Source organism: Lissotriton helveticus, chromosome 2_1 (genome assembly GCF_964261635.1).
Source record: "Lissotriton helveticus chromosome 2_1, aLisHel1.1, whole genome shotgun sequence".
In the NCBI taxonomy this organism is placed as follows: domain Eukaryota; kingdom Metazoa; phylum Chordata; class Amphibia; order Caudata; family Salamandridae; genus Lissotriton; species Lissotriton helveticus.
In genome coordinates this window covers 990553476-990579332 of record NC_136059.1, presented here as the reverse complement: position 1 = coordinate 990579332, position 25857 = coordinate 990553476, and the positions used below count along the sequence as shown (strand labels likewise).

General features: G+C 45.9%; 1 protein-coding gene across 1 annotated transcript in view; it reads right to left on the bottom strand.

Moving 5' to 3' along the window:
• The window catches only part of SMC5 (structural maintenance of chromosomes 5), a 699122-nt gene that overhangs the window by 338565 nt on the left and 334700 nt on the right, over positions 1-25857 (bottom strand). The window contains exon 16 of the mRNA XM_078675750.1: positions 10489-10612. Within this exon, the coding sequence (XP_078531876.1) occupies positions 10489-10612 (124 nt within the window). The remainder of the gene's footprint in view (positions 1-10488; positions 10613-25857) is intronic.

The window sequence follows — 25857 nt, the reverse complement described above, 5'->3', positions numbered from 1 at the left end:
AAAACAGTAAATACTTGGATAACAATCAATCAAATGGAGAGAGAAACAGGCACGACTGATTACAACGGGGGCAAAGGCCTGCGTTAACTACCTTTCACTATCTGCAAAGAGAGAGTACTCCTAATAGAAATGAGGGGGGGGGGCACCATTCAAAGCAGATCAGTGTGCATAAACACGAAAATGTTTTCACTTACCACGTACTTGACATTCGACAGCTTATGATATTTGCTATTAAAAAACCATTGAAATTCACTGAGTCATTTGAGATGTCATCAGTGATGTCATTTGAGATGTCATCAGTGATGTCATCAGTGATGTCACTGACCATGTCATGAATGATGTAATATGTGACATGATCAGCAGTGGATTGCGGGTGCGCGATATATAGTTAGTGCAACTAACTATATATGGAATTTCAATGGTTTTGTGTGAGTAAAATAAGGTTTTTTAAATGCTAATTCCTAACTATATATGGTCTATAACCTATGGTTTTTTCAGTGAATTTTCAAGGTTTTGTAAATGCTAATTCCTAACTATATATGGTCTATAACCTATGGTTTTTTCAGTGAATATATATATATATATATATATATATATATATATATATATATATATATATATATATATATATATACACACACATACATACATATATATATATATATATATATATACTTTTTGTTTTAAAATTGATCACATTTTCATCCCGTGACACCACAAAAAAGGTGAGATTTTATTTCTAGATGAGTCACCAAATGGACCTTAAGAGCGTTAGCTTACATTTGCATAGTGTAATCTGGAAAGTATTTGTGCTTTCACAACAATGCTTGCAGATGTTGAAGTATGAATGGAAGGATCTTCTTAAGAACACTAATCAGCCGGAATCAGATGATTCTTACTGCGTTCATCTGATCCCCGACATGGAATTCCTTGTCAAATCATAATCTAAGCTGTTTAACTTGGTTGCAGTGCAAGGTGGCAAGCTCATCTGAAGCGGTTACTCCACAGGTTGTCTAAGCCAAAGATCAGGACCTCAGCTTTGCAGGCACTGCCCTTCAGTAGAATAGTGTTCATTCAGGAATAGATAGACCTAAGGCAAAACGGAGTCATCCGTATAAGACATGGGATTCTACACCAAAGATCGTATGATGTAAGTCAGTGTGCATGCGGACACTAAATAAAACTAGGCAACAGCCCTGTGGGATATTACCTGAAAAAACGTTCTGTCAGAGTCCTTGAGGGGTAGGGACCAATATGGTAGCATGACAGGGGTTCACAAGAACACTAACCAGTCTAAATAGTACCCATGGAGAGTTGGTGACCTGATAGATATTCACACAAAAGGCCATTTTTGCATGTAAGAGGTACGCTGTTTAATGCTCCAGCTGAGATCTATACCTGACAAGCTTCTAAAGAGTAGTGGTGACACACTTTCGCACTGCCATGCAAATGTAAACCAAAAAAATATATATAAAGATACTTCTGAAGTATAAGAAACAAGGCCGAGTAACATGCACCTAAGAACCGTTTGGCAAGGCATGGTAAAAAGAGAACCAAAGAGGCCAAACTGCAAACAAAATAGGCATACAGAGGCAAAGGCAAAAGAAAAAGATCAAGGCAGATATAGCAGAGCAATTCTACGTTGAATGCAAAGTAGGCGTGCCAAATCAGGTTTAAAAATTAAAAAGACATCTCAAAGAGCATGTAAAAACACACAAGATGTGAAAAAAGTATGCTAAGCCATATAAAAAAAATGTTGCAGTACAAGAAAACACAAGGCATGCGCTCTCCAATACAAGTTAAGGAATTAGTTACTTACCTGTACACTATAGTTCTCCAGTATTATCTTTCATAGATTCACATGCTTGTATCTTCCCCGTCGTCATGGTGGGAGTCTCACGGTAACAGAATGACCAAGCAGTATCATAGAGAAGAAAAACTGCATAGAAAATCCCCATAGGGGCTGTATTATTTGGTAACCAGACCATATCTTTGTTTGGACCAAAAGCCAGCCAATCAGCATTGCTGCCCTGCCCTCACACTCCCCAGCAGAAGCTTCCTGCCTCAGATTTCCGTCCCCGAGTGAGAGACATGGATAAATACCGAGAAACAGGATCTGCCTGAGAAACGGGGAGGCGGGCGGGCGCATGTGAATCTATGAAAGATAATACTGGAGAACTATAGTGTACAGGTAAGTAACTAATTCCTTCTCCAGTATTACATCTTTCATAGATTCACATGCTTGTATCAGAGTAGTAAGCAGTGCTCACCAAATTTGTAGCGTTTCCAGGACAGAACTAAGAAGGAAGCTCTGCCGTAAGACAAAGGTATAACAATACACATCAGTATATAAGAAATACGATAAATGCATGTTGACACATAAATCAAAGTACTGCATAGACAACAAATCATGCCATTATGTCATACCTTACTGAAATAGACGTTTCAGAACAGCTTGTCCCACTGCCGTGTCCTCTTTCCACGCAGTGTCCAGACAGTAGTGTCTCGTAAATGAGTGCACGCTCTTCCACGTTGCTGCTCTGCAGATGTCAGGCAGCGCCACTCCTGCAAACAAGGCCATCGAAGTTGCCATCTTCCTTGTGGAATGTGCATGCACCTTAGAATCTAGCGGCTTCCCCGCTTTTTCATGACATTTCAGGATAGCTGAGGAGATCCATCTGGCAATACTCAGTCTTGACAAAGGAAGACCCTTCCTTTGCCCTTCGAAAGCAATGAACAATTGCTTGGACCTGCGGAACGTTTTTGTCCGTTCAATGTAGAACTTTAGGCATCTGGAAATGTCTAAAGAGTGTAAGGCTCTTTCTGCTTCCGATGAAGGATTGCTGAAAAAAGTAGGCAAAATAATGGGTTCATTGAGGTGAAAAGATGTTGCCACCTTGGGAATAAAGGTAGGATTTGTTCTTAATATAACCCTGTCTTGACGAAATTGTAAGAAGGGTTCCTCCACTGAGAAGGCCTGGATTTCACTAACCCTCCTTGCTGATGTTAAGGCGAGAAGGAGGGCTGTTTTCCATGACAGGAACTGTAAGTCTGACTTGTGAATAGGCTCGAAAGGAGGCCTCATAAGCTGCGATAGGACTGTGTTGAGGTGCCACGGCACAGGAGGGCATTGGATGGGTGGGTAAACCCTAAAAAGTCCCTTGATAAATTCCTTTATTATTCTGGAGGACCAGAGAGATGGTTCATTTGGCTTCCGCCGGAAGCGCGATATTGCTGCCAAGTGTACTTTGACCGAGGCATGCGACAGACCTGCCTTAGATAGTGACAGCAGGTAAGGAAGGATACCTTCAGGTTGTACTTCAAACGGATGCAAGTTTTGTCTGCTGCACCAATGGCAGAAACGGGTCCATTTCGCTGCATATGTTTTGTTTGTTGATACAGCTCTAGCTTGTGAGAGAATATGTCTGCATTCTTGCGAAATATCTAGATTTTGAAACTCCCGCTCGTGAGGTTCCATGCTGACAATTTTAGTGATTGCAGATTCGGATGCAGAATTTGCCCTTCTTTCATGGAGATGAGGTCTTGCAATTTCGGGAGCTGGATTTTTTCGCCCCTCGACAATAGAAGTAGGTCTGAAAACCACGCCTGTCTCGGCCAGGCTGGTGCTATCAATATGATCCGGCACGGTTCCAATCTCATCTTGCGCAGTATTCGCGGTATCAACGGGAAGGGAGGGAACGCGTATGCAAACCTTCCTGTCCAATCCATGAGGAATGCATTTCCCTTGGAGCCCTGTTGATGGTATCTGGACGCAAAGTGAACGCACTTTGAGTTGTTTTGCGTTGCGAACAAATCTAATGTGGGAGTGCCCCACCTTTGAAACAAGAAGCGGATCTGAGTGTTGTGTAATTCCCACTCGTGCGTCGCCTTGGTAGTACGGCTCAGGGCGTCCGCCCGTGTGTTGAGGACTCCTTGAATATGCTGAACCTGAATTGAAATTCCGTTGGTTATGAGCCATTTCCAGATTCTTTGCGCCAATGTCGACAGCTGTTTGGATCTCGTTCCGCCCTGCTTTAGTAGGTAAAACATGGTCGTGGTGCTGTCCGTTTGGATAAGTACTGACGATTGGCGTATTCTGGGAAGAAATGCTTGAAGGCCTAGGAACACCGCTTTGAGCTCCAACATGTTTATGTGAAGCTGAGCTTCCCAGTCTGACCAAAGGCCCTGAATTTCCAGCTCCTGAAGATGCGCACCCCATCCTTTCAGCGAAGCGTCCGTTGTCATCACGAAGTCGTGATCTAGAGGAATAAAGCTCAAGCCTTGATCCAAGTTCTTTTGAATCTTCCACCATGACATTGCCACCTTCATATGGCTCGTGATGGTAATGCGATCCTCGAAGGTTCCTCTGGCCTGGACCCACTGCTCGTCCAGTTGTTCCTGCAAAGGCCTCATTCGAAGCCGACAGTTTGGTACCAGTGGGATGCAGGATGACATCATCCCCAACATGGATTTGTATATCCTCACGGAAGTGGACCTTTTTGCTTGAAGTGATGCCGTTAGCCTCATGATCTTTCCCATTCGTTCTTCGGAAGGATAGGCTTTCCCTGCTCTGGTGCATATCCATGCCCCCAGGAACTGGATGCCCTTGGCCGGAGTCAGCGAGGATATTTCTAAGTTGGTCCTCAGGCCCAATCGCTGAAACAGCCGGATGCAGCTCTGAAGAGATGTTGCTGCGTCCCTGAAAGATGGACCTGTCACCAACCAGTCGTCCAGATATGGGTAAATGTAATGCCCTTGCAGTCTTAAATGGGCCGCCACCGGGGCCATGCATTTGGTGAATACCCTCGGGGCTGACTTGAGTCCGAATGGCAGGACCTTGAACTGGAAGTGGCGACTCTCCACGACAAATCTGAGATACTTCCTGTGCTTCCGAAGAATGGGAATATGGAAGTACGCATCCATGAGATCTAAGGACGCCATGTAGTCGTTTTCTTTTATCAGTAGTAGGATTTCTTGTAACGATAACATTCTGAAGGGTATCTTTTTTATGTATTGATTTAGATCCCTTAAGTCCAATACCTGTCTCCATTTCCGGGTTTGTTTCTTTTTGATGAGGAAGAAATGCGAGTAAAAGCCTCTCCCTCTGAGATGTTGCGGCACTTCCTCTATGGCTCCCTTTTGCAGAAGCGAGTGAACTTCCTTCTGCATTTTCTGGCGATGTTTGTTGAGCCTGAGTACTGGGGGGTGATCCGGAGGTATTTCCACAAATTCCAGAATGTGGCCCCTGCTTATGACATCTAAAACCCATTTGTCCGATGTTATGGACATCCAGTTGGTGTAATATTACAGATAGTGGTCTTTGTCCGGGATCTGTTGTGTGGGGAGCGCCGGCCTGAAATCATTGACGTCTATTAGACTGCTGAGGTTTCCCCCTGGTGTTAGATTTGCCTCTGGACTGTTGTTGGTAAGAGGAGTTGGAGGACCTGAATTGGTTGTTAGTATTATACTGTCGATATCCTTGTTGATTATACGGCTGATATCGGTTGGACTGAAAAGAGGATCTTTGATTAAATTGACCTCTTGTACCCCTCTTCCGAAAGGACTGAAACCTTCCTTGCTGAAGAGATCCTAGCGCTCTAGCTGTATCCGTGTCCGACTTTATGCCTTGCAACGCCTCATCGATATGCTTCCCAAATAAGTTTTCACCGTCAAAAGGCATATCGACAATTTTCGCCTGCACCTCTGGACGAAAAGAAGTCGCCTTGAGCCAGCCCTGCCTGCGAAGCGAAACCGCTCCAGCCATCTGACTGAAGGCCATAGACGAGACATCCATGGCGATGTCGATAGATTCGGCAGCAGATTTAGCTCCTTCCTTAAGTATGGCTGCCGCTTCCTCCTTTCTATCCTCTGGGAGTGCAGAAAGTATGGGTGCAATATCAGACCACATTTGTCTGTTGTAGCGTCCAATCAGTGCCATAGCATTTGCCGCTTTAATGGTAGAGGCAGCCATGACCGCAAACCTCTTACCTGCCCCATCCATTCTCCTTCCTTCTTTGTCTGGTGGCACTAGGGAAGTAGCCACCGGGTTCTTTGAATTTCTTTGCGCCTCCTGCGTCACAACTGATTCTGGCCTGGGGTGCCCAATGAGGAAGGCTGCTGTGGACTCTGGAGCTCTGTATTTTTTGTCAATGCGGGGAACTGAAACCGCTATAGACGCAGGTGTTTTCAGAATCTTCAGTCCCTCCTCCCAGATGTGAGGGATAATCGGAATTGAGCGAAGCGACCTCTTGTTATCATCTTTGAAATCGTACAAGAAACAATCCGTCTCTTGTACCTCCACATCCAGACTGAATCTTTTGGCCGCCCTTTCCATGAGATCGTGAAAGCCTCCGATGTCTTGAGGAGGGGAGGTAGATTTGAGTGGGTCAGGCGATGCAGCCGATGGTAAAACGTATTCGTCCCATTCCTGCCCCGAAGCATCATGAACGAGTTCTCCTTCTTCGGGCTGTTCATCCTCGTCGGATTCCGTTAGGTCGTCCCTTATAGTAACAACCTGCGGCGATCTCACCCCTTGTTCTTGGGAAGCAGGTGCTTCAGGTGTCTGCGAGGAAGGCGTCTGCCTAGCTGGTTGCGAGGAATTCGCCTCTGGGAAGCGACGGTAGTAGTCGTTTAACATCAACCTAAGATCAGAGACAAGGGTGATGGGTATAGAAATCGTCTCTTGACGTTCCTCCTCCCTTGAGTCCTCATGCTGCTCCTCCTCCTCTTCATCGTAATCACCAGATTCCTGAAATGACTCATATCTGGAAGATTGTGGTCTGTCCTTGAAGGAATAAACCTCCTCCTCATCCGTGTCTTGGCTCTTTATCTGAAGCTGAGAAGGACTGTAGGCGGCACCTGAGGACTCCTCGCCATCTGAGTCTTGCTCCAGCAATGAGGATGGCGGCAAAGGAGAAATCTTTGTCCATGAGGTGAACTCTGCAGCTTCACTGATGGTAGACGAACCTCTTGTCGACTGAAACGACCGGATCGAGATCATGGTCTTCGACTGCGGTGATTTGAACGCTTTTGCAGATGATAGCACGATTTTCGTCGACGGAACCGTCGTCGACGGGACTTTCGTCGACGGAACCATCGTCGACGGAACCATCGTCGACGGAATCTTCGTCGACGGGACCATCGTCGACGGGACCTCCGTCGACGGGACCTCCGTCGACGGGACCTTCGTCGACGGGACCTTCGTCGACGGGACCTTCGTCGACGGGGCCCCCGTCGACATCTTCGACGTCGAACCTGTTGTCGACGGAGTCGTCGTGGTTGTCGTCGACGGCCTTTTCGTCGACAGTGAGATTTTACTTGTCGATGTTGTCAATGTAGACGTCGCAGTCGTCGACGTAGCTTTAGATCTTATCGTCGACGAGGCCATAGTCGTCGACGAAGTCGTCGTCGACGGAGCTGAAGTCTTCACCACAGGCTTTGGAGCAGAAGCCAGCGAGCTGGTAGAAGGTGCAGACCCAGGTTCCTTAAGACTGGACTGTTTCTCCAAAGGAGTAATAGGAAGAGATGAGGTTAATTTCTCCTTAGGCTTACTCCTTTTAGACTCCCCTCTCTCCACAGAAACAGAAGCCTTTCTTTTCTTGGGAGTTAAATGAGAAGATTCCTCCTCAGAATCTGAGCCTGATGTGGCCTTCTTCTTCTGAAGCCATAACAGTAGTCTAGCCTCTCTGTCTCTTTTAGTTTTGTCAGAAAATTTTCTACAAAGCTTACAGTCTTTCACCAGGTGTTTAGGGTAGAGACAGTAAAGGCAGTCCTCATGTGGGTCCTCAGAGAAAAGTCTGGCCTTCCCACAGGACCTGCATGGCCTGAACAGCCTCTTTTTAGAGCTGTCAGCCATCATGAGAGAAATAAGTACACACAATACCTCAATCTAGTAGACAGGAAACAAGATTCCAAAGGGTCAAAAGTTCACTCCGGAACAGAAAGAAAACTGAGCAGAGCTCAGGGAGACTCCTTATCACACGAAGGCGGTTGGAAATCTGAGGCAGGAAGCTTCTGCTGGGGAGTGTGAGGGCAGGGCAGCAATGCTGTTTGGCTGGCTTTTGGTCCAAACAAAGATATGGTCTGGTTACCAAATAATACAGCCCCTATGGGGATTTTCTATGCAGTTTTTCTTCTCTATGATACTGCTTGGTCATTCTGTTACCGTGAGACTCCCACCATGACGACGGGGAAGATACAAGCATGTGAATCTATGAAAGATGTAATACTGGAGAATACTGATGTTGCTCAAGTATTTGTAAATCATTATTGGTCACTTTATGCTTTCAGTTTCCATTTCCCTACGATTTGGCTCTGAACTGAGGGACAAAGCAACTGTCGTTACTGATTCAGTGTTAAACCCATACTATTGTATCATCTAACTCTACTTTCATTAGATTGGTGGAGTTAAACATTAGACAGTCGCTACACACACACACACACACACACACACACACACACACACACACACACAGGTTTAGGCGCATCAAAGATCAGCACTGAATGTCAATGGTAATCTGAAGGTTATTTCAAATTATAGAAGACAGATGGATGCATAAGAAAAGCTGTAAAGTTGTCTTTGATATATAATTGTCCACACACATATGTAAGTTGAAGAGGCTATACGTATCATGTCTATTCGTTGTGCATGTACACATATACTGGCTATAGCATGTTTAAATAGACTTTAACACGTTTACTCCACCTCATAACCCAGATTAAGTAAGCTATAACACCTCCATGCAAGCACACATATAGCAAAGATACTATGACACGCTTTCTCCACCTCATAACCCAAATTAAATAAGCTATAACACCCCCATTAAAGCACACATAGTAAAGATACTATAACATGTTTACCTCTGCACACACACTGAAGAGGCTATTCCTTGTTTAGTCCTGCTGCGTGAACCCATACACGGCAGCGGCTACTGCATGTTTGCTCCTCGCGATCACACATTAAAGCAGCTATACGATGTTTATATGTGCATGAATAATTATAACGAAGAGGCTATAAAATGTTTACTCCACCCCATAACCCACATTAAATGCAGCAATAGGATGCTTACTTGTACATGAATAAATATACAGAGGGGGCTATAGCACATTTACTCCATCCCACAACACGCATTAAAGAGGCTATAGGATGTTTCCTAGTGCATGAATAAATATTCTAAGGAGATTAGAACATGTTTACTCAATCCCACAGCCCGCATTAAAGAGGCTATAGGATGTTTCCTTGTGCATGAATAAATATTCCAAGGGTGCTATAACACGTTTACTCCATCCCACAGCCCGCATCAAAGGGGCTATAAGATGTTTACTAGTGCATGAATAAATATTCCAAGGGTGCTATAACACGTTTACTCCATCCCACAGCCCGCATCAAAGTGGTTATAAGATGTTTACTTGTGCATGAATAAATATTCCAAGGGTGCTATAACACGTTTACTCCATCCCACAGCCCGCATCAAAGTGGTTATAAGATGTTTACTTGTGCATAAATTAATATTCCAAGGGTGCTATAACACGTTTACTCCATCCCACAGCCCGCATCAAAGTGGCTATAAGATGTGTACTTGTGCATGAATAAATATTCTAAGGGGGGATTTAACACATTTACTCCACCTTACAGTCCACATTAAAGTGGCTATACAATGATTACTTGTGCATGAATATACAGATGAAGCTATAACACGTTATAACCCCACAGCCCACATCAAAGCGGCTATAAGATGTTTACTTGTGCATGAATACATCTTCTCAATCTAAATAACAGACTAACAGTCCACCACTCAAATTACTTTCATATTTCACTGTACTAATTCACCATTAATCCTTATGGGTGCCAGATGAGCGTGCTTCTCACCGAAAAAGCACCTCAACAGGGGTAGCAAGCACTATATAAATGCAAAGCTTTTCCCTCTTCTATCCATCCACTATCCTTCTCGATCCAAATAACTAGCTAACATATCCACCACTCAAATTACTTTCATATTTCTACAATACTAATTCACCACTAATCCTTTATAGATTCCGGAGTAGTGTGCTACTCACCCAAAAAGCGCTTAAACGCTTCGACATCGGTAGTACGCGCTATCTAAATCCAATTACAATAAGGCTACCTCACATTCTACCAAAGCAAGCAAACAGATTACAATATTTTTTTTAAGTGCTACTATCAGGCATTTAGCTTTGTGGCTTTATTATTTAAAAATCTATATGCCTGGCAATTTTTTTATTATATCAATAGCCTCAATTGCAATCGTCGAAGAAAAGAACACTACAGGGCCTCTTCCAGCGTCTTTAAATTGTCCACCTAACCAAGGTGAAAATTCCTATCTTGGCTTTCCTGGTAATGGAACCTCACTTTCACCTGTTTTCTTACTTCACCATCCATCTTTAGACAAAGAAAAATAGTTCCTCGCTGTTGAAACAGTAAATAAAGAAATCGTAATTAGAACAATACAATTATTATATGAGGTGTACCTTTATGAGCTGCATGAGTTCAACAGCCAGCTTTGCCTTTTGAACGTTAATTGCTTTTATCTTGGTATTTGCACGCTGCTCTTCTAATTCCAGGTCGATGTCTTCCTGCTCCATCTGTTTTAAGCTAAGGGTAAACAAAGAACAACATTTGTACTTTAATGTAGTGTCTGATCTTTTCCATTTTAAAATATGGGAATGGGCAGTGCATGCAAATGTTTTAACTAGTGACCAGTCTGAGTTAGATGAAGTAGGTAACCACTTTAAGTACTTTAAAAGTCATTCACAGTGTAATGATGACTGGGCTGTTTCTAGCTAACCACATGTTTTAATATTCTATTTTGATTAGTCAACTATAACCACATGCTCAAAGTCAAATGAAACAATTTTAATGCACGCTTCAGAAATTAAAAAGATGCCCTTTCACCATCATTAATCTTGGTGCTTGCCGCGGATGTTTACGTTTTCTAGTTCGGTCGCTTTTGAAAACCAACAAATGCTTGGAATACCAAACTCTTTAAATATATTTTGTTTTCTCCATGTCTACATTTCCCAGCAGTGCATGCTTGGCACAACTGTCCCGACTAAATCCAACAACCTCAGATGGGGATTTTACCACCTCATCCCAAATAGGCCAGTGTGCAGTGCAAAGGAAGTCAGATCTCTATTTAGCTTTCGATGCAGCTTGAGAAATGTCTAAACCGCATTTTCCACATCCTCCAAGTTTAACTGTAATGAAGTTACTGACACCGTGTAAGTATAAACATTGCATGGATGGCATGCATGGATCGTGTCCAGTGCAGGCTTCTCTCCACACCAGCACCTCCCACTTTCCCATGATAACGAGCTCTCTGGTATCTATTCCACCTCTCCGTAGACTCCTCACCTCTTCCTTGAGCTGTCAAAAATTCTGTGGCTCCAAGACCTTGACAATGGTGGTGGGAGACTTGGCGGTTCACTGCAGGAGTAGGAGCTGGTTTGCTCTAGGCAAACAAAATCCAGTCCATCTGGGCGTCAGTGAATGGAAGCAAAGTCTTCACTGCAGAGGGTGACAATAACAGGATTCCTGTGAAGACATTATCCTTATTTTTCTCCAGAGGTAATTCAAGGACCTCCAATGCCTTACACAGGACAGCTGTGAATGAGGCCACTTCCTCTGAGAGGGAACACGAAGGACACTCCCTAGTCCACCTAATGAAAAGTGTCCAAGCCACTAGCATTCTGAAGGCTACAGACGCCACCATCTATGCCCAGTGGAGGAAGAAAACTGCCTGACTCATTGAGTCATCATCTTCTAGAAACACTATTTGGAGCATCTGAACAGAATGAATGCCAAATCCTTTGAGGGAAGGAGGTCGATACGGAGGAAGTAGGGGATACTGAGCCTCAACCGGGGGTTGAGGTCAGCTTTCTCTGATGTCCAGAGATGCATTCTATTATAGCTCTGTAAACAGGCCCAGGTATGAGCCCTCCGGCATTTAATTTTGTGGTAGTGATGGCGAGCAGTAGCAGGTCTCTCAGGGATGTAGCGTGGAGGTGCTCGAGCTCAGTACTCAACACACATTAGAATAGTAAATGACTGTTCAACTCAGTGTATGACTTCCAAGAAGAATCTTAAATAATAAACATTTCACAAAGCAAAATGTACATAATGACATTTAGTCTCCCGACACTAGAGTAGGATGGCACCCCTGGTTGCTACTGTCCCTGGTGGTTCCTTCTCTGGGTCTGGTTACCTTAGAATAGATACCCAATCAATATCTCCTCAGAGGTGGGTCTTGTGAGAAAGTGCCATCTTTCTTGCATGGTATGCTCCCACCTTTTGCTGAATTGCTGATGTATTTTGACTGAGTGTGCCCTGGGCTCCTGCCAATCAGGTGCCCAGGGCCTGTGTTCCTTCCCTAAAACTGTGTTGAAGCTAAAACCCAATTGGCATCTCTGGCCACATGTCAGCCCCTGGTAAATGGTACCATAGGTTCCCAGGGCATTGTGACAAGAGAAGACCCCAAAGGGCTGCAGCACTTATTGTGCCACCCTTAGGGGGCCTGCACCCTGACACACACACACTGCCTTCCCAGGCTGGGTGTCCTGGTGCAGAACTAAACAAAGAGTCGACATGGCACACATCCCTGTGTGCCATGCCCACAAACCCACTGCCCTAGCATACATCAGTCACCCCTCTAGCTGGGTGCCCGATGCCAGTGGTGTGGGCACAGGTGCATGAGCCCTGTGCCCCTACAGTACCCAGGGCCATTCCTCGGCACTGTAAGTGCAGTGATGCTATTAAGAGTATATGGTGCTGGGAGGTTGTCATTACGAACTCCACAGCACCATAATGGCTACACTGAAGACTGACAAGTTTGATATCAAACTTCTCAGCACATTAAACCCACACTGATGCCAGTGTGGGATTTAATGTAAAATGCACTACAGGGTGCATCTTAGAGATGCCCCCTGAAACCTAACCTACAATCCACGTCTTTTCTTAGAGGTAGCCTAGGCTGCCACACAGCAGATATGTTGCTGGACGCCTGGGTGGAGAGCCCCCCGCTCTCCTGGGCCTGCAACAATGCACATTCTGGGCGTGGTGCTAGGTCTCCTCCCCCAGGATGGGCAGGGGGAAGCTTCAAAGGCATACCGCCTTTGTGAGCTTCTCCAGGCCACTTGCTGTATTCAGCAACTGGCCCCCACCGGTTCTGACCCCCACTCTGGCGGGGAGACTGGCGGGAAACCCTAAGTGAGGAAAGGGGGTGTGCCAGCCAGTGCCAACTACTTCCCTCAGGTGGGAGAGGCGAGGTGAAGCACAACTCCGGGCTTCCGCCTTCTTGAGGATGGGGAGCCCTGCCCAATCAGAGATAGGTTACTGCCCCCCTCTCACTGGAGAGGAGCAGGATAGGAGGTGTACTCACTCCAGGACAGGATCTATTGGTCCCTGCCCTTCCCCTACCTGTAACGCCCCTAAAATTAGTATTTAGGGGCATCCTGAGCCTTCCTTCCTCAGATCCCGATTTTGAAACAAGAAAGAAGACCAAGAAAAAGAAAATCTGCCGTGCAGCTGCTAACAAGAGGACAACACCAACTGACTTGGCCCCAGCCCTACCAGTCTGTTGATCCTTGAACCTGCTCCTGCTAAATCTCGGCGTCTCCTGCGGACAGCAACCTCGAGAACCCCGGAGGACCTGCCTGCCTTGACCCTTTTATGGACTGGGACTCCCATGAGCAGTGGTTCTGCTCAAACAGCAATACCCCTGGTGCAAGCCAGGAACCACGAATCCAGCACACACTGCACCCGCCGAGCCCGGCCTGTGCCTGAGTGGACAAAGACCCTGAGGACGTCCCCCAGGCGAGTCTGACCTGGAATCCAGTGCTCAAGGATGCTCCTCAACGACCCCGACGATGCCTGCAGCCTCAGAACCAGGGACCCCTCCAACCGTGACCAGCAGAGGGTAACATTTTGCGACCTCAAAAAAGACACCCCTGCACCCGGCGCCCCCCGGCCTCCTGTGCCCAACTCCGGAGTGCCTACCTATCCTCCAAGATCCCAACTTACCTCTCGAGGTGTGGGTCGCTCCTGAAGAATCTCTGTCCCGAGCCTGCAGCCTTTGTTCCCTTTTCAAGATCTCCATTGAATAACATTGAGCGCCCGACGGCTCAAAAGCACCCTGCACACAGCCGCACGAGTGCCCCTGGCAGTGCAACCTTTGTCCTATCCTACTTCCCCATTTGCCCTGAGCAAGTAACCAGGAGCCCAGCTTCCACAGCCGCGTGGCCTGCTAGCCAGCAGCCACCAACCGAAGGCCCCCTGCCTCTCGTTGGATAACATTGGGCCTAACTACCTCTGCACCCGGCTGCCCCTGTGCCGCTGAGGGTGTACCAACTGTACCTACCTGACCCTGGGAGACCCCTGGGTCTATTTATTTATTTATTTATAAAGTTTTATATAGCGCAAACTTGATCCTGAAGGATATCAGAGTGCTTTACAATTTGAAGCAAAGGTAACAAATCAAAAAATGAGTCTAACATGGAGGATCATTTATACACCAGGGTGAAAGTGGAATGTCCTAGACGATGGAACATAATGACTTAGGGGATGCCCTGAACATTAACTCTGCCAGTCGAGTACTTACCTAAAAGCTGATAACTCACTTTTCTTCCATAGGCTAACATTGACTGGTTTCACTTGGAAATTCTTCTAATCTTCTAAGTGTGGAGTTTTGAAACTTTAAAATATTCATCTAAAATCAGCCGAACAACAAATTCCGATTTACTCACCTGCTATCAGGAGAGACCTCAGTGCTGCATCTTTCAGCCCAGTACTGACCCTGCAAAGTAATTTTAACCGTACTTACCAGTAACTTGAATTTCCTTCCATAGGATATCATTGCCTGCTTTTTGCTGAAAAAGTTTCTAAGTGTTGATCTTTTACAACTTTTAAAAATCATGCCAACGATAAAAACGTAATTACTTGCCTGTTTTAGTTAATGTCCCAGTGCTGAACCCAGGAGCCCAGCACTGGATTACAAAAGTAACGTAAACATACTTTACCAGCAAATTGAATTTCCTTCCATAGGATAACATTGGTAATTTCACCTAAAACAGTTTCTGTCAACTTTTAAAATACAATCATATTCCTTAAAACTACTGTAACCAAAACGCTTTTACTCACTTGTTTACAAGAAATGTCCTGGGACTGAATCCAGGATCCAGTCCTGTGGTTAGCAAAGTAATCTGAAAAGTAATCAATTGCATTTGACTAGAAATTACCATTGAGCTCAATGTTATATTGTGTTTGTTATGTTATGTTAATAGAAATTTGTAAAGCGCACTGTCACCATAAGTTTCCTGGCGCTGGGTATGTAGAAAGATGAAGCGGTAGGACGAGTTAACAGGATTGTGTGAAAAGCCAGGTTTTTAAAGCCTTTCAGAAACTTAGTAGGTTGTTACTGAGCTTGATAGGAAGGGGAAGAGAGTTCCAGAACCTGGGTGCCAGGTATGAAAACCTGCGGCCGCCTAGCTTTTCCCGTCTGATAGAGGGAATAGCAAGTAAGTGAAGGTGTGCTGAGCGGAGGTTACGGGCCGGGGAATGCTTTACAATGAGATTGTTAAAAAATTCAGGGCTGTTGCAATGGAGTGCTTTAAAGATTAGGCAGCGTGTCTTGAAAGCGGCTCTTTGTGCAATAGGCAACCAGTGTAGTTGTTGTAGCGAAGGCCTAGCAGATTGCCATCTGGGTGTTTTGTGAATTAGCCTTGCCGCCTGATTCTGGATGATTTAAAGGCGGCGGGACAGAGTCTGAGGTAGCCCTATGTAAAGGGAATTGGAGAAGTCAAGGCGTGATAGCACCAAGGAGATCACCACCTGCACCAGGGTGGCGTGCGATAACAGGTGGGAGATCTTCCTAAATTTTCGCAGTTGGAACAGACTAGCGGAGATCACTGCCCCCACATGTCCCTTGAGAGAGAGGTCGGAGTCGATGACCACCCCTAGGCTCTTCACTGAACGTGACGGCGTGGGTGGAGGACCTAATTCATTTGGCCAGAAGTGTGGGCCCCAATGTGCCACGCTGTTTCCTGGCAAAACGAGTTCCGTTTTTTCTGGGTTCAGTTTAAGCTGATTGTGATTCATCCACTGCTGAATATGGAGCATCACAGATTGGAATTCTGCTGCAGCGTTTAGGGAGTCCAAGGGGAAGATGAATTTGTGTTGCCCCTTTGCAACAACTGTAACTATTGTATTCAAACGTCTATTGCCTATTTGAAAAGTATTTAACTGAAGTAACTCATTCTGAGAAAGTATATTCGGATACCTTGTTGGTTCTAAAATAAAACAACTATATATTTTGATACAAAACAATTGGCCTAGAGTTCAGTTCTTGAGTGTGTGAGCCCATTTGCTGACTGAGTGTGTACAACAAATGCTTTACACTGTCCTCTGATACTGCCTTACTGCTCGACCAAGCTACCACTTTAGAGAGTAAGGTTATATCTAACTTTAGCCTCTGCCAAACCTCTGGGGACTGTGGACTCTGTGCACACTGTACCTTACTTGGGTCCAGTATATACAGAGCCACTTTCTTACAGGTCTGCGGACCAATTTCACACGAGAAAGTCCTGCAAGGCTGAACGGGCAAAATGCCCATCCCTAGGACCCTGACTGGCCAGGCAGTAGTGCTTGGTAAATGTTTGCAGGGAAGCACACGTTGCCATCTGACAGATGTCCAAGACCAGAACTCTGCATGCTAATGCAGTGGTTGCAGCTTTAGCTCTGGTGGAATCAGCACGTAAACCCCACGTGGTTTGCTTCTTAGGCAGAGCGTAGAAGATTTTGATAACCGATCAGGACTCATCCTGAGATGGCCCTCGGTTGTACGGCCAGTCCTTTCTTTCCTCCGACATACCCCATGAAGAGTTGGTCATCCACCAGTAACTCTTGAGTGCGATCAGGGTAGATCGACAACTCTCTTTTTGGGTCCAAATGATTAAGTGGATCCTTTTCCTCGTAGGGATGTGGTGGAGCGTAATAAGTACGCAGAGTGATGGATGGCTTACATGAAATGGATGGACTACTTTCTGGAGAAAGGAAGGTCTTGTACGAAGCACTTGTTTGTCTGGGTAGATTTCAGATAAGGAGGTTTGGATGGCAAGGCCTAAAGCCCACGGAACCTCTGGGCTGATATTTTTGCCACCAGCAAGGCGGTTATGATGGTAAGGAGCCGGAGTGGCCCGTTGTGCAAGGGCTCAAAGGGGGTGCACATAAGGAAAGTGAGGACAAGATTTAGGACGGTGTGGGGATGGTGGCATGGGTGGAGGGGCCTCTAAGAAAGGGATACCCTTGGTGAACAATTTGAAGTACCCACTTGTCCGATGTTATCGACTGGCAGTGGGGCAGTCGATGTCGGATCATGCCACCCACTGATTGCCGGTGATAGTAAGAGAGCAAACTAAATGGATTTTGAGGATGTGGCAAAAGGAAGTGGTGGACGACGAAGACCTTGGACTGTGTAACACACAAGGCTTGTAGGATCCGCACTCATGGCCACAAAAGGACTGGAGAGGCAGTAGGCCTTGCTGGCTTGGCAGACCTGGACCCGGATGGTAGTCCCCACCATAGCCATAGGAGGGGTGAAATGCAGGCAGAATGGGTTGATTTGAGTCCATGGAGAGATCCAGCGACAGGGCAGTGGTCTAGCTGTGCTTAATTCGCTCCAGTGCGGGGTTTGTCTTATCGCTGAGGAGGCGGGTGCTATCGAAGAACGTGTACATGTGGGATGCCTGGTCATTGCCCGAGAAGCCAGAAGACATCAGCCAAGTGTGGCATCTGTGTGCCACCGACGACGCAAACCATGCCTAGCAAGTCAGTCATATCCAGTCCACAGCGAATGGTGAACTATGACGCATCCTTGCCATCAGCAATAGCCTGGGGCAGTATGGCTCAAGCCTATTCCAATACCATGGGCAGCAATTGCGCAACCAAATCTTAAACTGTGTGGGCGTGACCGCCACAGAGGCGCGAGGTGTTCCCCACTAAAGTGCAAGACTGGCGGAAAAGAACATCATTTTGCCAACGGAATCTTGCCTCTTGGATTCGCTATCCGATAGGGTGGTAGGGAATTGTACTGTGCACAAGAGCCCCTGTGCATGGCTGCCTGCCCCAGAATCAGAGCCCCAGCAGCTAACTGGCTTCGAACAGTGAGCAGGTTCATAAACCTTTTAAATGGACCTTGTCCAATTCACAGTATGGGTAGGTTGGGAGGAGGAGTGAGGAATCTGCTGTTGAGAGTTTCTACCAGAAAGAGCATCACCAAAGGAAAGTAACTTGTTCTTCTGATAGAGACATCTGGTCATAGATTCCTCACCTTCTAAATACAAACCGAAGCATTACCTACTCGAACATCGGTCTGTGAATTGGCTCAATTATAAAAGTCCTGTGAGATAGAGCGGGAGAAATGACCTTCTCTGCGAACCTGGCTGTGAAGACAGAAATGCTTTGTGTATGCATAGAAAGATGCCCACGTAGCTGCCAGACAAATGTGCACTAATGGAACTCCGTATGCCAATGCAGTGGTAGCACCCTTGACTCTGGGGGAATTAGTCACCACCCCTTGTGATGGCTGTTTCTTGTCCAATGCTTAGCAGATCTTGATACAGAGCATCATCCAGCGCAAAATGGTCAAGTTCTGCATGGTTTTCCTCCTTGCTCCCACAAACCCCACAAAGAGCGGATTGTCCACTCTATTGTGAGGAAATAGAATGTATTATAAGGGGTGGCTGTGTGACCTCACTGTGTAATATACTTACCAATCCCTTTAGCTCCAGAAGGTTTAGTTTGTTAAACCCTTAGCTTAGCCCTGGGTAGTTGTGGTTCTGAGCAGTCAGGCTTACACAAACTAATTGAAGAAGAAATAACCAAAACACTCAAGAAATCAAACAACAATTTTTTTTTTTTTTTTAAGACTGTCCTTTTTATACACCAGAATTAAAAAAGATCCACTGGAGGGTACTGGGGATACAGCATTTACAAGGGATAGTAAATATGCACGTTTGACTTAATCGTGAACAAACGCTAGCAAATTTAAGGAATTTGACACTTGAAAACTTTCTCAAGAAAAACGTGGGTAAATATCAATGCAGTTACTTGAAGTTGCTTTAGGCTAACAACTCTGGCAGGAAGCCAGTCAAGGGGGACCAGCATTGTGTTAAAAAACAGTTACCTCGAAGGGAGAAGCGTACTTCAGTAAGTTCCATGCACTTCTATCTCCTTAACATAGACTCCCATGGAAGTGGTCCTGAGGCAGGGATACAGGATGCGGAGGATGCGATGCTGTGGATTCAATGCTGTAGGTGGGGGTCTTCATGCAGCCACTCCTCAGTCAGTGGGAATACCGAAGCGATCCTGGCCACAGGGTTCAACGTTCCTCGAAGTCCTCTCAGTCCTGCCAGAAATCAAGTCACCACTGGGCTACCAGTCATCCAGTATAGATGTCACGGGCAAGTCATTCCTTTGGAGGTAACTGACCTTCTGAGTGAGCAAGCTTCACTCTGATGACTCTCCCAGGTTCAGCAGACTCTGGTGCAACTTTGAGCATCGGTTCCTAATCCTTGGTGCATCATAGCGACAAGGAGCAGCTCTATGAAGATCTGGGCTACCACCTGGCCCTTAGAGTCTCCTGCTTCAGCTGGGGGCGGAGACAACTTCTCCATGAGTAGGACACAGCACAGTCCCTTCTTTCCTAGCCTCGAGTTTCAGCAGGTGCAGTCCATGATAGTGCAGCCTCTTTACGCCTGGTTCTTAGTGCAGCAGAGCAGTCCATCTTCGGTCCTCTTCTCCAGTCCATCAAAATCTGAGTTCTGGGTGCCCGTTTTACACCCAGATAATTTCCTTGGGGTAGATGCAGTCAGTGGGCTACTAGGTTCCCTCCCTCCAGGTTACCACTTCCTGCAAAGTGGGCATCTGGCTATTCGAGAATTCACCATTCTGCCCTCCTCCAACATGCCAGAATCCTTCTCTTGTTGTGTAGAGTATCCTAGCCCAACCCAGACGTGGCTACCAAAGGGGCTAAACATCACTGAAGAAACGGTTTGGCAACTGGTTTCCCCTTTCCTTCCAGACTAACAGCGTGTCTACCTAAACAATAGCAAAAGACACACAATTGATGGACGGAATGCAGAACAAATCAAAACATTCACCCCCAGTCATGAGAACTGGGTTAAATCCATCATGCTTTTGCTCACCATGCCACCCCAGTTTAGACCTGGCCATATGCAAATCATCTTGACCCTGTGTCTGATGGGAACAGTCCAGCCCGAACTGCCAAGCCAGGTCCTCCCTGGACCGGAAACGAGCATCCTAGGACCGGTTTCTGGGTTTCACCCCTCTTCAGCCAGGATAGTTGGCTTTCCAGTGGCACAGTGAGCCCAGGACCCACGTCTGGGCATACCTGGCGCACTTAGGGCGAGAAAGCAAAAGACACACAATTGGTGGATGGAATGCAGAACAAATCAAAACATTCACCCCCAGTCACGATATCAGGGTTAAATCCATCATTCTTTTGCTCTCCATGCAACCCCAGTTTAGACCTGGCCATATACAAATCAGACTTGACCCTGTGCCTCATGGGAACAGTCCATCCCGAACTGCCAAGGCAGGTCCTCCCTGGAGTGGAAACAAGCTTCCTTAGACTGGTTTTTCAGCCAGGATAGCTTGATTTCCAGTGGCACAGTGAGCCCAGGACCCACGACTGGGCATACCTGGCGCACTTAGGGCAAGAAAGCAAAAGACACACAATTGATGGACGGAATGCAGAACAAATCAAAACATTCACCCCCAGTCACGAGGTCTGGGTTAAATCCATCATTCTTTTGCTCACCATGCCACCCCAGTTTAGACCTGGCCATATGCAAATCAGTCTTGACCCTGTGCCTCATGGGAACAGTCCAGCCCGAACTGCCAAGCCACGTCATCCCTGGACCGGAAACAAGCATCCTAGGACCGGTTTTGGGGTTTCACCCGTCTTCAGCCAGGATAGCTTGATTGACTGTTCCCATTGGGCGCAGGGTCAAGACTGATTTGCAGATGGCTGGGTCCAAACTGGAATGGCATGGTGAGCAAAAAAACGATGGATTTAGGCCCAGATCTCTGTACTGGGGTGAATGTATGACATTGTTCTGCATTCTGTCCATCAATAGTTCCTTTTGCATTTGTCACCCCGAGTGGGACGGGTATCCTCAGACGTGAGTCCCGTGCTCTCCATGCCACTGGAATCAAGCTATCCTGGCTGAAGAGGGGTGAAACCCCAAAACTGGTCCTAGGATGCTTGTTTCCATCTAGGGAGGACCTGCCCTGGCAGTTCGGGCTGGACTGTTCCCATTGGGTGCAGGGTCAAAACTGATTTACATATGGCTGGGTCCAAACTAGAATGGCATGGTGAGCAAAAAAACGAAGGATTTAGGCTCAGATCTCTGGAATGGGGTGAATGTATGAAATTGATAGGCATTCTGTGCAACAATAGTTCCTTTTGCATTTGTCACCCCGAGTGGGATGGTTATGCTCAGATGCGAGTCCCGTGCTCTCCATGCCACTGAAATCAAGCTATCCTGGCTGAAGAGGGGTGAAACCCCAAAACTGGTCCTAGGATGCTTGTTTCCAGTCCAGGGAGGACCTGGCCTGGCAGTTCGGGCTGGACTGTTCACATTGGGCGCAGGGTCAAGACTGATTTGCATATGGCTGGGTCCAAACTGGAATGGCGAGCAAAAAAACAATGGATTTAGGCCCAGATCTCTGTACTGGGGTGAATGAATGACATTGTTCTACATTCTGTCCATCAATAGTTCCTTTTACATTTGTCACCCGAGTGGGACGGGTATGCTCAGACGTGAGTCCTGTGCTCTCCATGCCACTGGAATCAAGCTATCCTGGCTGAAGAGGGATGAAACCCTGAAACCGGTCATAGGATGCTTGTTTCCAGTCCAGGGAGGACCTGTCCTGGCAGTTTAGGCTGGACTGTTCCCATTGGGCACAGGGTCAAGACTGATTTGCATATGGCTGGGTCCAAACTGGAATGGCATGGTGAGGCAAAAAATCAATGTAATTAGGCCCAGATCTCTGTACTGGGGTGAATGTATGACATTGTTCTGCATTCTGTCCATCAATTGTTCCTTTTGTATTTGTCACCCCGAGTGGGACGGGTATGCTCAGACGTGAGTCCCGTGCTCTCCATGCCACTGGAATCAAGCTATCCTGGCTGAAGAGGGGTGAACCCCCGAAACCGGTCCTAGGATGCTTGTTTCCAGTCCAGGGAGGACCTGGCCAGGCAATTCGTGCTGGACTGTTCCCCTTGGGCGCAGAATCAAGACTGATTTGCCTATGGCTGGGTCCAAACAGGATTGGCATGGTGAGCAAAACGATGGATTTAGGCCCAGATCTCTGTACTGGGGTGAATGTATGACATTGTTCTGCATTCTGTCCATCAATAGTTCCTTTTGCATTTACCTACCTAAACAATAGAGCAGCCCTCTCCAAAGTGTTTACCATTTGCCCTTCAAAGGCAGTTTCTCCTTTGAAACTCGCCTTTTAGGCTAACACCAGTGTAGCTTTCTGCCAGGGAGAGATAACATTGCTCTCCACTGCAGGCTTTTATTGTCTCCTTTCCTGGGAGACCTTTGCATCTCTCCCCAGGAGGGAAGAAAGCTGTCTCAGGGACAGACCCCACGTGAAAAGGTGGCCGTGCACAATGAATTTAAGGCAACAAAGTGGAAACTTTGTAAAAGTAAAACACTACAGCAAGTTACAAAAATTTCGACTTGGGCATCAAGTTGGGCTTAATGGAACAAGTTGTTTTATAACTTACAGTATCAACATTAGTAGTCCTAGTCAGAAGTTAGAGGGCTGATGTGGCAGCCTGCAACTTTACACTCACCAATGAATGAATCTACTAGTCTTTTTCACAGTAAAAACGGCAATTTTGAGTTTTTAATGTTTTAACAATAAAAAATACATGTAACTTCTTAATACCCTGCCTTAGGGGCTTACTAGGACTTCTTTAGGGGTGACTTACAAATATTAAAAAGGAAGGACTTGGCTTGGTTATTACTTTAAATGGCAGAGTGGCTATTGCAGTTTGAAAATTGTCCTTTCAGTCTGCAGTGGCAGACAAGAAGCCATGTCTTACCTTTGTCATACCCAGGGTGGCACAACCAGTGCTGTAGTCCCTGGGTTGACCCTTTAACTTACAGACCCTGGGTACCATATACCAGGGACCTACCAGTACGCTAGCTTATGCTAACTGAGTACAAGTCAATTCAACATACACACATTCATGTCAGGTCACAAGCACTGACTTCTAGTTAGCAGGCCTAAGTGCACTTTCAGAGTCGAAATGCCAGCAGCATCAGCTCAAAACGTTGGGGTGGCCACACAAAAAGATGCATTACCTTACATTTTGTTCTCTCTTACAATCTATCTAAAAGCGCAGTGCTCGTTTGGGGTCTAGGTGATGGAGTTTATTATCCTCCTCCTTAGAGGGGTGAGGTGGACCACAGCACGCTGGCAAGGTGATGATTTGACTCCTGTGGAATAGCATCACTACATTTGGAAGAAAAGATTTCCCAGTTTGCAGATACAAGTAGTCTGGGAAGGTGGTGGAATACAGTGGGTGATACACAGAGCTTGGTGCTCGCTCATCGGCTGTGTGCATGTTATGGCAATTAAGAACACTGTCTTGAGGGCAAGAATACCCTCTTACCAAAGGTCTCCACTTTTAGACTCCTCATCAGGGAGAGTAGTCCGTAAAGCATTCAGGTTTGCCTGATTAGTGGAAGCTTGTGTCACCAAGCTCTCGGGGGAAGGGTGCGGAGTGAAAAAAGCTTGCTTGTCGGGGGTAAGGCGATGGTGACATGCACTCTGCTGATAAATCTGATTGATAAACTAAAAAACAGTACAGTATGTTACTGCAAGAACCTGACTGAATACCTTTACGCCTCATAACGTGTCCCTTGGAGAATTATTCAGGCAGAACATGGTAACTCAATGAAGCTAACACTCACTGAAGAAGCAGAACATGGGCAAAGGAGATAACATATTAATAAACCAGTGAATCAGCTGCTTACAATATATCACATATGGGCTACTACAGTAAGATCCCTCCTTATGTCATGGCAGATCCCTGCTTTTATCCACTGTCTCGCCCCACTCATATCTGGCCCGACCATACCTGCTGAAGGGCTTTATTTCCCTCATGGGGAATGCAGCTCTCCCTAAACCTGATGGATCTAACTTCTGATATCACCATGCCCGCCAAAAATATGCAACACTTTGTAAGGAGCACAGCTAAAGAACCTTCATTTGATTCAAACAGTCCACCGACAGATTGAGCTAATAAAGGCTACAGCAAGGGGTATCCCAAATTCTTTACCCACTCCTCACATCGGAGGCATTAAGAGTAGTTCTAAACCTCCAGACCCCAGTTTTATGTTCTTGCTGTGGAAACCTGAAAGCTGACATCACCACTACCTTGTGGGCCTTGGAGGAGGTTGGTAAAAGAGAAAAGGGACGTGGGCCACACCCATATATCACCTCTGTCTTTGTTCCTTCCAATATTGAGTAATGCAAGTGAAGGAGGAGTAGATCAGTGTTTCGACATATGAAGTTGTGGAAGTATGCACCCCAGAAGGGGTGAGGATAAAGAAGAAAACTTATGGTGGCAGAGTGTGATGATTACTAGACCTCCTTTCTTGGGTGAACTGAAGGGAGAATTTTGGATCCAATCTTCCGCGAGGTTCTCAGGTAGCGCTTCACAATGCTGTTCAGGAGCTAGGACATACCGACTTTTATTCTGTAACTTGGGAGAATAGGGGTTAGCCTGAATTAAGCTTTTTACTCTTAAGTAGATTAATCCAAGGATAGATTCATATAATTTCATTACAGCATTGATACTTCTTGTGGTCCAAAATGGAAAACCATCCAGCACATCTCACTTAAATTTGATGTTGCATCCCAGAAATGTTATTGTTATTAAAAAAATGATAATTGATAAACTTCAAATGAGCTAAATCAAAATAAAACTTTTCAAATGAACTTCATTACAGAATGCTAATGAGTCCTCAGTTACAGCATTGAAGTTTGACGTGTTGTGGATGTTTTTCAGAGAGGAATGTTAATAACACAATAGGATTTTAAGACAATTAAGCCCCTTATCTACATAACGTATTATCCCTCATCAATGTACAGTATTTTGGGTATCCATTGCTGAATTACAAAACCATGAAATGAAATAGGTTATTTGTATGGGCGCAGCGCTACTCAATCTAGAGTGTCCTGGTGCCAAGACAGTGGGGAAGAAAAAGAGTGAGGAAGATTAATGATTAAAAAGCAAAGTTTTCAAATTTTTCCTAAAGGAAAGTACGTCTGTATTATGTCTGAGGTCCACATGGAGGCTCTTCCGCATTTTCGCGCTTAAGAAAGCAAAAGATCTACCACCCGTCCAGGTCGGGCGAATGCTGGGCACGCAGGTCAGGTTGGCGTTGGAGGAGCTTAACGGTCTAGAAGTAGTTTCACTTACTAGTGCAAGGCAACTTCTCATCCTGTACTTGTCAGCAATAGATTTATGATGTTGAACATTAATTTTGAGGTATTTTAGGTATTTGTCTTGTGGCGATGATGTAATATGGAGTGGGGGACGAAATATCAGTATGGATTCGGGACAAATATTGGCTGAGATACTAAGTCAGTTTGTCCGGGCGTCTGTAGGGGAAGTGCCTGGTAGTTTTCTTTCAATGTAGAGCCGCACACACTGATATCTCCAATCACAGGATTCAAGATGGATTTAGATAGACATAAATCCATCGGTGTTCGGTCAATTCGTATGGGCGTCTGTTAGG